Consider the following 19190-nt stretch of genomic DNA (forward strand, 5'->3'; position numbering starts at 1 on the left):
TATGCTACATTCCCCACATACTTTTAAGTGACTGAATACCTTTTAACTACATGGGGTAAAGGATAAGCTTAATCTATCAAAGCATTCTAATGCCAGAACTAAAGGTTTGTCTGTATAAAGTATATTAAGTTGATGTCCCAAAATCAGTAAATTAACAGTCATGCAGTAACAAATCTCCACTTGACAAATGCCAGATTGGAGATCTGTTTGGAACATCTGCCAACAGGTGAAACAAGATAAATTGAGTGGGTAGAGCCTCATTGCAGCTTCAGCACTGGCCTAGACAGACCATTTGGGCTGAATTCCCCCTTGCTTCACTGTAATTTTGTAATGTTTCCAGGTTCCGTCACTGCTCTTAAGTAAATTACTGCAAATTACTTTTTTGTCAGGAATGTCAAATAACAAAAATAAGTATTCTTTTTCTGGAGATGATAAGGATCATTTTACCAACTTTGACTCCTGGGAATCTGGATTCATAAAATGTAACCTTATTTTTCATAACCTTGCAGAGAAATTGGTTGCATTTTTTTTATCTGCAGCACATTCTCAAACTATTTTGGCAATCTATTTCTCCAATTTCAAATGATAAGTGGTCTAAGGTGAAGAGATTTGATTGAAAATAGAGTTTTGATATAAGTGAATACCATTATCCTTAATATGTAAAAATACCATAGGTTTCCTTAAATATTACACAATAACATAAATTTTAAACTATATTTTCTTCATTCATCTGGGATAGACAGAAAATACATTAAGGTGAATGATCCCATAACTCATTTGTCTAAAATACAATGAACATTCATGAACGCCATAAATCATCTACCATTTTGTTTTAAATATGGTTTATTTATATCATAAAATAGGTGATTTGATTAACTAAATATAGCTATTAAATGAGCTAGAGAACCTTAATTGTAATTACTTTGCATTGGTTTAGTGGTGTATTTGGTTTAGTTCCAGTGATGTTACTTCTCAGACTATTGTAGAGTTGTTGGAACCATCAAACTATTTTAAAATATAATATTTATGATATTTTTTAAAGTTGGATATTATCATAATGACATAGAAGTAAGTCTTTCACGCCATCAATGTCATTGGTGGAGCCTGACCCACTCTGAATTATTTCTTATTTTAGCTGGGCCAGGAATAAAAAAAAAATCAACTAGTTAAACTAGTCAGCTTCAATAAACAATTATGAATTATCACTACAAGAATATTTTAAAGCAGAGGTGGTTACAAAAGTAGAAAAAAGGAATGGTATATCTGATTGACAGTGACAAATGTGTTGTAATTTTTAATATCTTTAAGATCCCATGTTTGTATGAGAAAACAAAATAAAAATAACCTGCACCAAGTAGAAAGTAATTTCTCAAATGCAATGTCATTTTCAATTATATTTTACTTAATACGAGGATGTTTTGAGTGTTAATGCTAATAAAGAGGAATTATATTATAAGAGGAACTATGCATATTATAAAAACTTATATATTACAAAGTTTAACCAGACTATTTAAAAAAAATTCTTATTTAGTTCTAAGCATTGACTGTACCAGTTAAACTTTGAGAAATAACTGAAGAAAACATTTAAATTAATCTAAATGAAGTTACGTGATCTTTAAAAGATGATGGGTGAAAACATTGAAACTTGTTATGAATACAACTTTTATAAATTAAGTAATTCTTCCAGGCTATTTCTCCTGACTCAAAACTGAAAACAGAGACACAAGAGACTGCAGATGCTGGAATCTGGAGCAACAAACAACCTGCTGGAGGAACTCAGTGGGCCAGGCAGCATCTATGGGGGGAAAGGAATTGTTATAATTTTGGGTCGAAACCCTGCATCAGGATTCAGAGTGGGTGCTTCAGATGCTGCGAACTTGAGGCAAAAAGAAAAACCAAAAGATGTATTCAGTAGGTCAAATAATTGCCACTGACATAGGGTAAAAACATACTTTTTGCAGATTCCCTGATGTCAGTCTGCTGGCTTCTTGATGAGTGGCAGGTCTTATTAAATCTAATGCCATCATGTGGATGGGTCAAAACTAGCACTGTCCACAAAAAAGCTGGAAAAAAAATTAACAGCAGAAAAGGCATGTCAAGGAATGTGAATGATTCTGAATGGTTCTGACATTCAAAAACAATAAAAGACAGTGACAATCAATGACAACATTTTAATTTTGTTGTAAATGTTGTAAAAAGTTAAATGAAGAGGTGAATCTTCAGGTTTCTAAAGATGGAGAAATAACTGGAGAGTTACAAAGGATTTACTGAGTAAAACAGAGCAAAATAGGACAAATGATGGAAGAGTTTTCAGCACAAAAAATGTTAAAAGAATGCAGAAGACCAGAGTCATAAGAATAAAATGTTGCGGAAAGATATTACATTTGAGAAGACTGCAAAACTTAGCAATGGAAAAGGCCATGAAGGGATTTCTAGACAAGGACAAATATTTTGAATTTAACATGCAGCAAGAAATGAACCCAGTGTGCCTCAGAAGGACAAGGTAAAGAAGAAGCAGTAATTATTGTAGGATAGGAAATAGGCAGCTGAGGTTGGAAAAGTCAGTTCATGCAAGGTCAATGATATTATGCCAGCAATGAGCTTTCTTGAGTAGCTGAGTTTCAAGGTGACAAAAATGCAGATATTAAGTTGGGATGAAATTAAGTAATACAATGAGTTGGAGGTAAATGATTTTGATTATAAATAGGATGCTGGACCAAACTTCATTTGAGATTCAAAGGATACCAACCAAGACTGTGAACCATTTGGTTCAAACTGAGGAAATGGATGGGGATGGAAACTGGGTAGGTGATTGCAAGTGAGCAGAATTTGTATAGGATTTGTATGTAGAACCATACTCTTAAAGATTTTAATGTTGGAAAGATAACAGTTTTGAGCTTGGGTGAAGGCCTGGAATGGGCATGATAAGCTGACTGGACATAATGGGAAATTGAGGCAAATTTAGCACCCCCAGCAAAGCTGCATTTCACCTTTGGACATTTTATCAGAAAACTGAAAATCGTAAAAGTAAACTTTTATACATTCTTGGAACAAAAAGCAGTAAATTATTTTAAACCTGCTTGTTTTAAACAATAATTTTGCCTTCTGTTTCAAACAAATATTTACATAATAGTATTTTACATTTTAATAGTATGTGGGCATCAATGACAATACCAGCATTTGTTTTCCATCCATAATTGCCATGGAAATGAGGAGGTAGTTAAAAGTCAGCCACACTCCTAGTTTGTTTTGTTGATGAGGAACATAAAATATAATATTTTAAGCAAAAGTAACACTAATTATACCCATGCAAACTTTTCATGCAGCTGTTCCATTCTCACACTCCGGCATCCCTGTAGCATGTCTTTTGTGAACCATCATCAAGTTCTTGCACTACATAAAGACTTGACATTGTTGACAATTCATTTGCTTCCCTCTGTTGACCAAATGACTAATTGTTTTTTGCTTAATATTAGGTTAGAATTTGCATGCTGCAATAAAGCAAAACCACCTGCTAATGAGTGCAAAGAAAGTTCCCCGCAAAGCAATCACTATGGCAAGAATTTCCCATTTTCCAGCACTTAGTGTTATACAGTGTCAGGTTGCAATCAATAACTGCAATTATCAGCAAACTGACTGAGCTACCAATCACATTGAACAGTCTTACAGACAGCAAACCAAATGGGAAAAAGAACAATTTCAATTGATGTTTTAGATATTATATAAATATTGAATACAGATTGAAACATGCACAGATGATTATGGTAGGACCTGAAATACAAATACAAAATTTTCTGGATAGTTTATAACAAGACTGAAAAATGCTATGATGCTGGAGGAACTCAGCAGGCCAGGCAGCATCTGTGGAGAAAAGCAAGCAGAGAACGTTTCGGGTCAGGACCTGAAGAAGGGTCCTGACCTGAAACGTTGACCACCTGCTTTTCTCCACGGATGCTGCCAGACCTGCTGAGTTCCTCCAGCATCATAGTATTTTTCATCTGGATTCCAGCATCTCCAGTCCTTTGTTTCTCTTAATAACAAGACTGCTTTATAAATACCCAAATTTAAACAAATCCAAATGAATTCTCTTGATTCTACGGAGAAAACTGCAGACAATGCAGACAGTGGAGTGAAGTGAATCACTAACAGCAACTTTAGCTTTTCTCTGCCAATACAGAAATCCCAAAGCCACTGGTAGTTTCACAGTAATGATGAAGAATCCATTAGTCTCACCATCATTACTACAAAATTTGGGCCAACATCAGTTGTGGTGAACCCTACTGCTGAATTCATGGCTGGTGCAGGACATATTTAACAATGCAACAATTTTACTGAATTTCTGATCTGATAACGAAAATGTTCCCTCTATTCTTGTCTGCTCTGTGTCTTCCTTCAAAGGCCTTGACTGCCAAAGCTATGACCACCAATTGTCTCTCAGATATATGCAAACCTATTACTCTATGACTCTATGACATGAAATGAGAAATGGAGACATGAGAGGCCACAGAGAGATGGAAACATTGTGTTGTTTTGGCCATTGTAATCTATCGTTTGGTACTTCCAAAATTCTAAAGAATTTACAAAATCCTTAAGAATTTACAAAAGCTACAGGGACTGGTATTCAAAGAGCTATAGAGTATCTCTTCAGTTCAATACTTCTGCAACAACCTGTTGTTTCCAGCCTTGAATGCACTGTAACTTCTTCTTGGAATGCACAAAGGCAGGGAAAGTAGTGTAGCTCACATACAGCATGCTAATCTGCTGGAATAAGGGAACAGAAGGAGAGAAGAGCCCTAAGCAGGTTGTTCATGGAATGATTCTCCCACCTGAAATTCAGCAAGGAAGAATGTGGAACCTCCTGTGATTTATCTCATCGAAATATGTCTCATGCTCTCGCCACAACTACAAACACGGAACTATACAAGAACTGCTTTGTCGGTGGTGGTTAAAGTACATTTTGATTTTATCAACCTCTGGGTGTTAGTCTCCCTCCAGATTTGAGCTGGAAATATCTCAATATATTTTCTGCTGCCTTCCATTGTTGGATAAGGGAGGTCATTGTTGCCCTCTATTCCAAAGGAACTGAACCTTCCTGATTCTTCTTTGCCAAAGATAACAGATGGATTGAGCTCACAGATTCACCAGAACTGGTGGTTTCTTATGCCACAGGCTGGCCCGAGCAACATTCCACCTGTAATCCCTGTATCCAAAAAATGGTCCATGTCCACACTTTTGTTTTATGCTAATACATTGCTCCCAGTAGACAAGTCCTAATTAAAGGAAGCACCTCAATTGTGCACAAGTGCACAAAACAACTAGCCAGCATGTGCTTTAGCATCACAACAGAAACAAAGATTTGCTCCTGCCACATGTGTGTACTCACCAGGCTGTTGTATGGCTCAAGAGGTGTAGTTGGGAAAGTGACCACCTTTAGTCATGGTGTCTCCAGCATGCTGAAACTAGTTCATCTTCCAGTTTAAGGAGATGCCCGCAAGGGAATGCTGCTAACTGGCACATTCCACGGTGCTGAGGACGTGCTGAGGGACACCCTAAGCTCGGTGCAGCCACTCTTTGGGGAAGAAGTCTAGGGTTCTGCAGCCACTGGACTATAACACCAGTGCACTTTTAAATAGAAAGTGAGAGTGGCATTGGCATATTGTAAGAGAATGTATTGATGGGACAATGAATGTAGAGTAAGAAGTGTATTGGTACCATTTACTGTGCATACTTTATGCATAAAGTAAATTTTTGAAATTAAAAGAAGTGATTGGAATCCATTTCAGCAAGTGCATTACCAACACTAAGCTCTGGCTTTGAATACTATGTGGCAGTGGTAGAAAGGATCAGGATTGCCAGACTTCGCTTCTTTGGACTCATTGTCTGAGTGGATGCCTCAGCTGATCACTCCAGAGGTGTAGACCTATCCCCCAAACCCACTGCAGCCCCAATCGGCAATAGACTGTTATGGGACTCCATTTGACAGAGACAAAAGAGCCTGCAAATGCTGGAATCTGGTATGAAAAATACTGAACGCTGGAAGAACGCAGCAGGTCAAAGCAAAATGTGTATGTTGATGTTTTGGGTCGAGACGCTGCATTGGGACCCATGTACTGTTAGGGGTGACCTTGAACATTATGATCTTGGTGTGTGCTCATAGACCTGTTGGCACCTCATGGGAAATGCTACACACCAGTCAAGAGAAAGTAACTGGAGAGAGGATCTTGTGTAACAGAGAGACACAAGAGACTGCAGATGCTGGAATCTGAACCAAAACACAAACTGCTGAAGGAACTCAGTGGGTCAAGCGGCATCAATGGAGGGAAATGAATTGTCAAAGTTTTGGGTCAAGACCCTAGATGAGTGTAACAAGTTATTTTGTGGTATATTATAGAATTCTTTCCTTAAATCCAATAAAACTACATCCACTGGGTTTGAAGGGCCTGTATTGTGCTGTATCATTCTATGGTTCTCCTCCCCTTGACTATCCTACTAGGAAGAGGTCCACTGACTTAAGGCTGCAGATGGGTGGAGGAGAACAAGAAGGGCCTTCACTGTCACCATCAGGTAGAATATCATTTGTGACTGCTTTTAATTGAGCTGCAACCTTTCCTGAAACGATTGGTCAGCTTCCGCAAATATTCCGGGCTGATATGAGTGTGCAGAAGGAAACAATGGAGGAAACTGATGGTGGGTCCCTCTAAAACTTAATGAGCATTTCCTGTTTTTTTTTGCTGTCGTTGTTGCCGTGCATTGTCAGAGCATCGTTGCCTCACTCCTTTCCCCACCCGCAGGACCCTCTGTTAACTTCTGCTGAGGGGCGGTGACGTCGGTCTCGGGGGCGCGCACCCGGGGAGTCCGAGCCGCGCGCGCCCCCACTGGGAGCTCCCGCGCGCACACGTACGCAGGCACAAAGTTTGAGCGGGGGGAGGAGACTGTGCAGGACTTCAAACCGTGCGCTCTCTCGGCTGCAGGAGATGTTGCAAAAGCCTCGCTGAGGAGTCGAATTCGATCAGCTCGGTGCCAGCTGAGTTTTTGATGCCCGATTGGGAGGGAGTGTGCAGAAGAGGCCAGCGGGGCTTTGTGGAGCGGTGCAGTTTGGTGCTGCCCTCTCTTGTGGTTGGGTCTCCCTGGGGGGCACCGCTCAGCCTCTTTGGATGAGCACGGCCAGGTCGCTTATTTTATAGTTGCTCTGGTCTGCGTTTAACTAACGAGTGATGTACAAAACCAGCATAAAGTCGACGCTCTCTGGGAAACACTTCGTGCTGCTTCTGTTGATGTGCTGCCCACTTTTCGGACAGATTTCCACAGGTAAGGGGTTTAATTAAAAAAAGAAAAGGCGGAAATGAAACTTCAGCTTGTATATATCAATTAATCCAACAAAACAATTAGTCATACAAAATCATTAGTTTTTGTGAGTTTAACAGATTTTCGTTTTGGCCTTGCAAACCTTAAACGTATAGACTGCTGAGGTGCTCTTTAATGTCGTTGCGAAGACTATTTCTAATTTTGCTAGATGAATGATTTTTGTTTTAGTGCGCAGAACATGAAATGGAATTTGTGGCCGAATATTATATCAAAGGACATTTCTACTGTCTTAGTGTTCAAGGCAATTGTTTCTCCTGAAGAGTCTTTTTCCAATTATGCCTCTATGTTCTTTTCTAATTATGAGAAATTTAAAGCTCGCATTTGAATTAAGAGAATCTTTTACTTTGTAACAGACTGAGGAAAGAGTATTTTACACATTTCTGTTTGCATTTTAAATTTCTTGCTGACAGTCCATTTTGGTAATGCCATGATATGCATCAGTACTTCAAAGACATGGCTTGTGATCTCCTTTCTGGTGTTTGTCATTGTCACAGAAATAGGTCACTAATTTGGTCACTATGATCTTGCTGTGACTAATTAGGTGATTATGAGGAAAACCTGGGAATATCAAAATAAACAGCAAGGGCTTCTATGGATATATAAAATAAGAGGAGGGTTGTTAAGGCAAGTGTGGGATCCTGGGGGATGACACCGGGGAATTAATTGCCCATTTTTTTCTCTCCATTCTTCAATACTTCTGTATCTCCATTTTGAATTTTTCAATAGCTGGCTTTCAGCATTTTTTTCAGGGAGTCTTTCGTTTGATGTGTCGTACAGTGCTTCAATCATGTTGCACAACTGAATTGGAAAACTCTTTGTAATCTTGAAGGGAATACAAGCCCAAATCATACAGGACAGAAACGGGCCCTTCAGCCCATCATGTCCATGTGGACCATCAAGGACCTATCTTTATTAATCCCATTTAGTAGCAGTTGGTCCATGGCATTCTATGCATTGACGATTCAGGTACTCGTCTAGATATTTCTCAAATGTGGTGAGAGTACCTGCCTCCACCACCCACTCAGTCAGTGCATTCCAGATTCCAACCACACTCTTGGGAGGGAATTTTTTTCTTAGATCCCCTCTAAACCTCTTACCCCTTGCCCTAGACCTTTGCCCTTTGACTTTTAGATACTTCGACTATGGTGAATAGTTTCCCACTATCTAGATGATCTGTGCCCCCTCTAAATTTGTACACCTCAATCAGGTCCCCCCTCAGCCGCCACCTCTCCAAGAATAACAAACCCAGCCTATCCATTCTCCCCTTGTGGCTAAAATGCTTCATCTCAGGCAACGTCCTGGTGGATCTCCTCTGCGGCCTCTCCAGTGCAATCATATCCTTCCTGTAGTGTGGTGACCAGAACTGTACATAGTACTCCTGCTGTAGCCTGACCAACGTTTTATGAAATTGTACCTAAACCCCTCATTCTAAGACACTATGCTAATGAAGGTAAGCATCCCATATGCTGCCTTCACCGGCCTCTCCACCTGTGGTGCCACCTTAAGGAGTCCAGTGACTTGTACGTCTGATCCATCTGTTCCTCTTTACACCCTGGAGCCCCACCATTCATTGTATATATTCTACAGTTAGTCCTCCCAAAGTGCATCACCTCACACTTATCAGGATTAAGTTCCAGCTGCCATTGCTTTGGCCATCTTATCAATTGATCAATATTATCTTGTGGCCTATGACAATCCTCCTTGCTATCAACAGCACTAGTAAAATTTTCATGTCATCTGCAAACTTACTGATCATATTCTGACATACATATTGAAATCATGAATGTGTATAATAAGTGGTAAGGTTCCAGCATTGATATTTGTGGTACACCACTGCTCATAGGCTTCCAATCACCAGAATGACTCTCCACCATCGCCCTCTGCCTCCATAGAAAGCTGATGTCGGATCCCATGGGCATTTACCTTTTGGATCAGCTTCCCATGTGGGACCTTGTCAAAGAGCATACTGAAGTCCAACTTTGGAAACTCTGGAACCTCTCATCAATTTCATTCTTATTCCTGATATTCTGGTGAATCTGGTCCATTCAATACTTACTGGACTGCAGTATCTAGAAATAAATGCAGTACCACCAATTTATTGAGAGCTTTATGCAATATGAGCTTAGCTTTCTCATTTGATTTTAGCACCTTTTCAGGTAAAGGATAATATTTCATTTCCCATTTAAATTATCTTTTGTATTTCTCCTCCACTTGCAAGTCAGTTCAAATACAATTTGCATGTAATTTTTATTGTGTTTGACTAAGTCTTTGATACATTGTCTTAGAGCAATAGACATAGAGAGAAATAAATGTAATATTTTCAGCTACACAGGCAACATTGATGGTTTTAATGTTAAATCTACAACTAAAGAAGAGCACAAGATGTTTATAGGCTTCCTCTTGTACATAATGCCCTTGCTGATTGATTATGGCATGACATGTTATTCAAACTACTCAGAAATTGACTAATGCCTTCAAAATACCAGCTGTCAACTCGTTTACCATCAAGGGTATAATTAATTATTGTGTGTCCATTGACAAACTTCCTGTACCAAGACTGTCTTGGCTGTCTCTCCAAATTAAGCTGCACTTGCCACAGTTTTATCCATTCATTTAATCTGTCAGGTAGTTCTTTTCTGATTTCTGCTCCCATCTACACCATGTGACCATGTCTTCAGGAAACACTAATGTTCCATCATCTAAATCTGTTAGAGGCACAGAGCATTACTGCACGGATACAGGCCCTTCAGCCCTGAGACACCATGCCGTCCATGAAGCTCACCCATCTCGTCCCAATTTCCTGCATTCGGCCCCTATCCCTCTAGGTCCTGCCCCTGCATGTATCTATCAAAGTGCTTCTTAAATGATACTATTGTACCTGCCTCAACTACTTCCTCTGGCAGCTCGTTCCATATACTCACCACCCTCTGCGTGGGAAGAAGTTGCCTTTCAAATCCCTTTTAAATCTTTCCCCTCTTACGCTAAATTTTTGCCCCCTAGTTTTGGACTCCCCTAACCTGGGGAAAATACAGCTACTATCCACCTTATCTGTGTCCCTCATGATTTTATAAACTTCTATAAGGTCACCCCTCATTCTCCTACACTCCAAGGAATAAAGACCTAGCCTGGCCAACCTCTCCTTATAACTCAGGGCCTCTGGTCCTGGCAACATCCTCGTAAATCTTTTCTGCACTCTTTCCAGTTTAACCACGTCTTTCCTATAACAGGGTGACCAAAACTGTACACAGTACTCCAAGTGCGGCCTCACCAACGACTTGTACGACTGCAACATAATGTCCCAACTCCTATACTCAGTGCCCTGACTAATGAAGGCCAGTGTGCTAAATATCTTTTTCACCACCCTGTCTACCTGTGATGCTGTTTTCAATGCACTTGAACTCCTAAGTCCCTCTGTTCCATTACACTCCCTAGTGCCCTACCATTCATAGTATAAGTCCTACGCTGGTTTAATTTTCCAAAATACATCACCTCACGTTTATCTGTATTGAAGTCCATTTGTCACTCCTCGGCCCACTTCCCTAACTGATCAAGGTCCCCCTGTAATCTACAATAACCTGTTGATATATTTACTGATAAGTGGAAGGTCCAGCACAGTGGAGGCACAAATCACATCCTGCAGTTGAAGATTTTCTCTCTCTTGTATAGTCCCTCAAGACTGAGTATGACTGACTTCCACTCCAGTCCTATGAATTCTGGGGTGGTTGATGAATCCCACAGACACTGTCACAAATGAGACAGGATGTGCTTGATGGGGCTGGTGGTTGGGTCATTTGAAAGCTATGTACCCCATCATTCATGCTGGGCTTTTATGTGCTCCCAAAAAATGGATGTGACTCTGCATTGTGGAGGGTCGTGGCCGTCACATGACAGCACTGCCCCTACTTTGTTAGAAGACACACCACTGCCAATCAAGGTTTGGCTCCGCCCCACCCATCAGTGCACACCTGACCATTGGCCTTTGTAATCGATTAATCCTTGCTGGCACTGGGTCATTGGCCTTTGTAAATTACCTGGGCTGGACCCCCCCCCCCCCACCCCAGCCCTCCAGCACTATAAAGAGTGCCATATGTGCTCAGCTCTTTCTCTTTGCCACAAGGGATCACCCTGTTTCACTTCAGGCCGAGTACTGTGGTACGGCGCTGGAGAAATCGTTGGTGAGGTGTTCACTGTCAAAGGGTTGGGAGCGTTTTAGTCAGTGTCCCTAGTAGCATAGAGCCGAGCCTGCACTGAGCACTGAGTCAAGGGGTGGCGGGTACTGTATTGCTTTTCCTTGATTTTCCTAGTTTGTTGTGTGTGTGTATATTACCCCCCCCCCCCCCTGTTGTGATTTTTCCCATGCTCACTATAAACCATGTGTGTGTTATTCCCGTTACCATTTTTCCGGCTTGTCTTTTGTAAATAAATCATTTACTGCCAGACTGTGTTCAGAGTCCTTGCCTTTTGAGACCCCGAATCTGTTTCTTCACTCACAACATTTGGTGCTGCGAGCAGGGTCTCAAAGGTCTTGGCTGAATACAGAAGTGGGGAGGGTGTTTCTTCACTCACAACATTTGGTGCTGCGAGCAGGGTCTCAAAGGTCTTGGCTGAATACAGAAGTGGGGAGGGATGTTCTGGAACAGGGGCAAGAAAGCCAGTGTGGGCACAGAGGATAGGATTTCTGGGAGGACCGACGAGAGGGAGGGATTTGGGAGCTTGGCCAGCATGCTGGCAGACCACGGTAAACCAGTGGACTGGGCCAAGCAGTTAGACCCCCGTGGTGAGAAAATGGGGCACCATGTGGTCTCCCTCCTCCAGAAGTCGGGGTTCCGCAAGGCTAAGGGGAGTCAAAGGGGTCCCTTCTGGCTGCTTGCTTCCTTCCCGAGATGCCAGGTCAGGATTACTGGCTAGATACAAGATATGTGTCACCAAAAAGACAAAGAGATAGAGGTGCTCCAGCAGTGCTGCTGTGTGCTGCAGGAGGCAGTCCAGGTTGCCCAGACCCGAGCCAAAGATCTCGAGGCCAGAGGTACCGAGGTCGCCTGCAGACTGATCCAAATGCAGCAGGCACAGGCAGCCCTCTGGTCTGGCTGGCAGCCAGACCCACTCAAAATTCGAGCGCTGGCCTGGCGTGACAACAAGCCAGATGCATGGCTGGGGGATGGGGATATATGGATGGAAAATAATGAGGAGCGGGTGCCCGAGGAGCCTGGGTCCCATCACATCTGCCCTCCCCCCATGCACCCGAACCCCTGAATGCTCGACCCGTCACCACGCGATGCCAGGTGCACCACAGAAGGGAGGGGAGTGAGGATGAGGAGGCTGCAGGGGAACATGCCCGTGGTCACCCCAAGACTATAGAGACCTGGGATTTCTCAGGCAAGGAGCTGACCCAGCTGGTGGATTGGTACTGTCAGCGGCCAGGCGAGCACCTGGCTGCATGGCTGCTCCGACTGTGGGATGAGGGGGCCCCCAACGTGAGACTCTCTCACCAGGAAGTGAGTGCCCTGGGGAGCCTGTCCAACCAGCAGAGTGTTAACAATGCCCTATGGGTGCCACAGGAAGGGATCAGGGACAGTATGACTCTGTGGGATCGGGTAGTGACTGCCGTGAGGGTCCGGTACCCTGCTGTTCTCGAGTGGTACTTATACAGACAACCGCAATGGAACACGGTCAGTGAGGGCACCAGGGTCATTAGGGAGTGGGTGCTGGTGACCGGCATTTACAAGGGAAGACACCAGGGTGACCAGCGTGGTAGTGGGATACCTGGTCACCGCCACGTGCCCCGATTTGAGGCTAGTGGTCCTTCCCCTCATGGTTCCAGCTAATGGGAAGACCGTGTGGGATGCCATCACCCTCCTAGAAGGGCTAGAGTACATGCAGCGGGGGGGGGGGGGGGGTGCCCACCCAGGTCTGTAGGGTGAAGACAAGGGCTGGAGAGACAACCTCTCGTTTTATGCGCAAACAGCTATACTTGGACCTGCTGTACACAGGGGTGGACCATGCCAGCATAGATGGGATCCCGACCTCCGCCATTTATACGCTGTGGAAAGAGCTTTGTGGGGGGAAATCTGGCCAGGGGAGAACCCACAAGCATTCTGGGATCAAGCCCGACACGGGGTGCCCCCAACCTCCGGACCACGCGGGCGGCCCCCAACGACACTACCTCTGCCCCTCCCCCACTCAAAGCAGTCTCTCCTGCCCTCAAGGCTGAGCTCCGGGACCTGCTGAGACAGAAAATGGCCCATCTCTGCCAGCAGGAACCTTCACCCACGAGGTGGCAGACCTCCACCCCTCTTCCACAGGATGAAGGCCAGGGGCCCCGGCGCATTTGTTCCATTGCCCTCTCCCACCCAGGAGACCTGAGGCCACACATACCCATAGCTGTATATTGGGGAAGGGGGAACATACAGAGGTGGACAGCATTCGTTGACACAGGTGCCCAACACACCATCATCCCGGGTGACCCCGCCGGGTGGAAAGGAACACAGGTGCAGATAGAGGGGTTAGCGGGTTCCCTTTTACCTGCGAGGGAAGCCACGATCCACATGGCCATTGGGAGCCAACCTCCTCGACCCGTAACGGTTTTGATAGCGGCTTTGCCTGAGTGCATTCTGGGAATCGATGTTTTAGAGGGACAGTCCCTCCGTACTAACAGGGGCAAGTTTATGTTCGGGGTCGCACGGGCTACAGTCGTAGTTGGGGCAGCCAAACGGGAACCAGTTGTTGCTCCCCCCCCCCCCCCCCCCCCCCCCCCCCCAAGGTCGTCTGTAGCCAACAGTACAGAGTGCCGGGGGAACATCGACATCACTGAGGCCGTCCCAGCCCTACTGCGGGAGGGCATCATTAGACCCACAGCCTCTCCCTTCAACAGTCCTGTCTGGCCCATCTGCGAAAAGAATGGGATGTGGCGCATGACGATGAACTACAGACACCTCAACAAGTCTGCCCTCCTTCTTACTGCCGCTGTGCCCGACATAGTCACCCTAGTGGAGGACATTGCGGGGCGCTTGGACAAGCCTTGGTATGCAGTGATGGATCTAGCCAATGCTTTCTATTCCATTCCACTCCATCACAATTCGCAAGACCAATCTTCATTTTCCAGGGTCGGGAGACAATATACATTCTGTCGCCTACCTCAAGGCTGTATTCAGAGTCCCACTATCTGCCATGGTTTAATCTCCCGTAAGAAAGCCACATTCTTATGGGGACCCAAACAACAGGTTGCTTTCAAAACAGCAAAGCAAGCTGTTGAACAAGCACTGCCACTTGCTCCCCGACAGGCAGGTGTCCCTTTTGAATTACAGGTCTCGGCCAGTGAGATGGTCGCCGAATGGAGCCTCTGGCAGAAGATCAAACGGCACAGAGTCCTGCTCGGTTTCTGGACCAAATCTCTGCCCGAAGCTCTGTCACTTACGCCGATCCTGCTGGATGACTTTCAGATGAACTGTTTGCATAGACTTTTTGCTCCTGTGGGTTTTGGCATATCTGTTTGGGGGGGGGGGGGGGGGGTGGCGAATGGCAGTCCCCCACCACTCCCCTCACCATTGCATAACATCTCTTCCAGCAATCCCCGATGGGGTGGGTGTTTCAGAAACTGGTATTTCCCTCCCTACAATTTGACCTCCACTGGCCTCCCAACTCTCAGGGTCATTCCACAGCCAGTGAGCAAACCTAAGGAATGCTGGTGCAGGCTCCTGAATGAGCATGGATCCACCCTTTCAGTCGGTCACAGCGACTGCGAGCGAGACTGGTATCCGGGTGCCCCAGTGACCACTGCCGATGGTGCCGCTAAACTGGGGGCTCCCTGGACTTTGAATGGGATCCACTGGATTTGCGGCCACCGTGCCTACCCATGGCTCCTTGCGAGCTAGTACAGTTGCTGCTATCCAGCATTTGTGGTGACCTACGTCCACTCCCTCGACGACCTTGGGGAGCACCCAGCATACAGTGGCCACCGGGACAAGAGGGCAGTTACAGGGGCGGAGAGGTTTTGGATAATAGCCTTTCCCAGGTATGGCACAGACTGATTGTCATGTGAGCTTATCCAGATGACCAGCGTGCTCGAGACGCTGGCCAATGAAATGGCAGTGGCACTGCAACACACCGAAGATGCCCTGACTCGAACGGCAGCCCTGCAGAATCGAATGGCCCTGGATTACTGACTTGCTGCTAATGGTGGTACTTGTGCAGTGATTGGTAAGGAGTGCTGCACATTTATCCCTGATGAGTCAAGGAACATCAGCCACTTGGCCACTCATATTCGGGACTCAGTGGCTAAAATTCAAAAATCGAGAGACTAGCTCCTCCAGCACGACACCTCATGGGGAAACTGGTGGCTATTTGGGTCTCTGGGGGGGATGGTGGGCAACTGTCATCCACTGGGTGACTGCTCTCATTCTTGTTGTTATTGCTGTCTGTATATTATGTTGTGCTTGCCAGATTACCAAGAGCACATCTGCCTTTCATTAGTGCTGTATATTAACCTAAAGCTTTAAGTTTAGAAATAGGTGTTACTGTGAGTTATCGGTCTGTTGAGGGTAGGACTTCTATTACGATATATGGGTTTTCTTTTTATGAATGATTGGCGAGTGGTCTGACTTCTGAGGGGTGGATTGTATTGTGGAGGGTCGTGGCTGTCACGTGACAGCACTGCCCCCTACCTGGTCGGAAGACATACCACTGCCAATCAAGGTTTGGCCCCGCCCCACCCATCAGCACACACCTGACCATTGGCCTTTGTAATCGATTAGTCCTTGCTGGCACCGGGCCATTGGCCTTTGTAAATTACCACCCCCCCCCCCCCAGCCCTCCAGCACTATAAAGAGTGCCACATGTGCTCAGCTCTTTCTCTTTGCCACGAGGGATCACCCTACTTCACTCCAGGCCAAGTACCGTGGAACGGTGCTGGAAAAATCGTTGGTGAGGTGTGCACTGTCAAAGGGTTGGGAGCGTTTTAGTCAGTGTCCCTAGTAGCATAGAGCCGAGCCTGCACTGAATCAAGGGGTGGCGGGTATCGTGTTGTTTTTCCTTGATTGTATGCCCCTAGTCTGTGTGTGTGTGTGTGTGTGTATTTTACCCCCGTTGCGATTTTCCCACACTCGCTATAAACCGTGCACGTGTGTGTTATTTCCGTTACTATTTTCCCTGCTCATCTTTTATAAATAAATCACTTACTGCCAGACTGTGTTCAGAGTCCTTGCCTTTTGAGACCCCGAATCTGTTTCCTCACCCACAACAGACTCTCAATGCCATCTGGAATGCTTGCTCTTTTTGAGAGATAATGGGTCAGGGATTCCTACAAGTAGGTGGGAGTGATAAACCTTTTCAGGGATGCTTTGACCACATCCTTGAATCTTTTTCTCTGTCCGTTTGGTAACCTTTTGCCACAACAGAGCTCTGAATAGAGTGCCTGTTTCATGAATCTGGTGTCATGCATGTGAATAAAGTGGCCTGCCACTGGAAGTGATTGGGTATTTTTGGGCCTTGGTGCTGGGGAAGTTGGTCTGGAAGAGGACACTAACTAGTTTGCTTATTCTGCCAGAGGATTTCGGAGATGGCGCTGGTGCGTGTCTCTAAAGCTTTGAAGTGTCTGCTGTAGGTAGTCATTGACTTACAAACATACAGATGGGCAAGGTTCATTGCTGCCTGGTAGACCACGAGTTGTGTGACAGGTTTGAGGTCTTTATCTTAAAACAGTCTTTCCCTCAGATGGCCAAAGGTTGTGCTGGTGCATGGAAGGTGATGGTGAATCTCTATATCAATGTGTGTCATTGAGAGTTGATTCCTGAGGTGTGGGAAGTGGTTCATGTTTTCCAAGGATTTTTTTATTGTACAATGGGAGGAGGTTGTTACTTGTTCAGTATAAGGCCAATTCTCTCGTACACTTCAGTGAATGAATTGACAATGACCTTGAGCTCTCTGTTGCAGTTTTAGTAGCTACTCCTTGTTACTATTTTTGGTCTCTCATCTCTTAATCAATTCCCTACCCATGTTAACATGCTGCCTCTTATTCTATGCACTTTTATTTTCAATACAATCTGCTGATCTTTTGCTTTGCTTTTCTGTCGTTAATCAACAAAATTTAAGATAGAACACAAAAAACCTATTGTGGATTCTGGAAACCTAGAACAAGAACAGAAATACTCAGCAGGTCCATCAGTGTGCATGAAATGACCAGTTCTTTCTTCAGGTGTAGTTCTTGTCAGTTCTTGTAAATTTTAACTTGCCTGTTCCCCACAGCTACTGACTGATTTGCTGAATGTTTCTGGCATTTTATGTTTTAGTTTTAATGAAGATTTCCTTTCTTCTGAGCACCTTGTTTGCTTTTGACATATAAGATGTACAAAAATAAAAAGATGCCAGCCAGTAACTCAAATTGTTGGGTTTGCACTGCAACAGATTGATGCACAAACTTTTGATGGTTGCTAACATCTCAGTTCCCGGGGCTGGCTCTTAAACTGAACTAGCAAAGCAAACTATAACAATATTGCACAGCTCATCTTGAATTAATGCATTCCAGCCCTGCTTAGTCCTGAAAGCACAAATTCTCTTAAAGCATTACAAGCTGTCCTCAAGTACCAAACGGGTTCCATTTTTACAGGCGTTCATAAGTTGATTTTGTCCATGTCAGAAAGAACACAAAAATCACTTGATATGGTAACAACACCTTCACAGTATTGTAACGAATGGCATCAAAAGCACATAAGACTAAGAACAATTGCTGAAAGTGGAGAGAGAAGGAAACTAGTTCTGCCCTTCATAGGAATGAACGTATGTACGTATGTCAGACTTCTGAATTTATTCACGTTAAGAGAGTTCGCTCATATGTAGGGGTGTCCATAAATCTGGCATTCGTAACGTGGAGATGGCCTGTATCTAAGTTCTGCTTTAAAATAAAACCACATGTAATGTTGATGAAATGTGCACAGCAATGAAGGTATCAGTGTAACTGACTAAGTTATTGTCAAGTTTGAAATGCTTAATTCAGCAAATGGTAACACTTTATTAGAGATTTGCAAGGGATCAGATAAATGTCAAAGAAAATAGCAGCAGAAGTTAGATGAAATAATTGGCAAGAATTCTTGGGAAAGAAATGCACAGACTTTGAGTTGAAATATGATAGAAATATAGTTCAATTTTAATGAAAAATTAGAAGTTTTGAAAGAAAGGAAGCTTGTTAGTTATTTGGAAACATGGATTATACTGAAGTACAACATTATGCTGAAGAAAAAGCAACTTGGCTAATATGTCATCTGATGAAGCATTAATATGGTTTTGATTAACTAGTATTATGTAATTTTTGAGTTCTCTTTCTGTTGATCTCACTGATATTCTCCACTGCCTTGCATCTGATTCTAATTTAATTTTTTTTCTGTTTATTGAAAATATATAGCCATATGAAATTTATGTTTAGTAAGGGCTGTTTCTTGAGTTGTCTCTGTAACTGACTTCTTAACCTAGTTTGTGCTCAGGCTGCAGAATGCAGCACTCCAGTGAAATATTTTGGCTCAAGTTCTTGAAATGTTGGTGATAACAAATGATTTCAGAAAAAACGTTAAATGTTATATAGTTGTAGGTCTGTCTTCACTACCAATTATTTGATGTAGCAGCTCTGTGAAAAGATTAGACTAATGTAAGATTGTGAGGAACAACTGTTTTACATCAGCAAGGACATTACTAGGGACATTTTAAATGCTTTCAGATTTCTTTAAATCTATTAAGTTATCTGGTATATACAAATGTAACCAGTAAATGTTTCTGCCCAGTTTTTAAAGCCAATTTCAGCAATTTAAAATTGGGTTACTCACAGATGATAGGTTTGGATT

General features: G+C 43.7%; 1 protein-coding gene across 2 annotated transcripts in view; it reads left to right on the forward strand.

Moving 5' to 3' along the window:
• The first annotated feature begins 6986 nt into the window (after nt 1-6986).
• Nucleotides 6987-19190, forward strand: part of LOC127572709 (tyrosine-protein kinase transmembrane receptor ROR2-like) — a 42527-nt gene continuing 30323 nt past the window's right edge. For both annotated transcript variants that reach the window (XM_052020236.1, XM_052020237.1), the window contains exon 1: nt 6987-7308. Coding sequence is in view for 1 of the 2 variants with exons in the window: in XM_052020237.1 (XP_051876197.1) it covers nt 7215-7308 (94 nt within the window). In the remaining variant the exon portion in view is untranslated. The remainder of the gene's footprint in view (nt 7309-19190) is intronic.

The sequence above is a fragment of the Pristis pectinata genome, chromosome 7 (genome assembly GCF_009764475.1).
Source record: "Pristis pectinata isolate sPriPec2 chromosome 7, sPriPec2.1.pri, whole genome shotgun sequence".
Classification (NCBI taxonomy): domain Eukaryota; kingdom Metazoa; phylum Chordata; class Chondrichthyes; order Rhinopristiformes; family Pristidae; genus Pristis; species Pristis pectinata.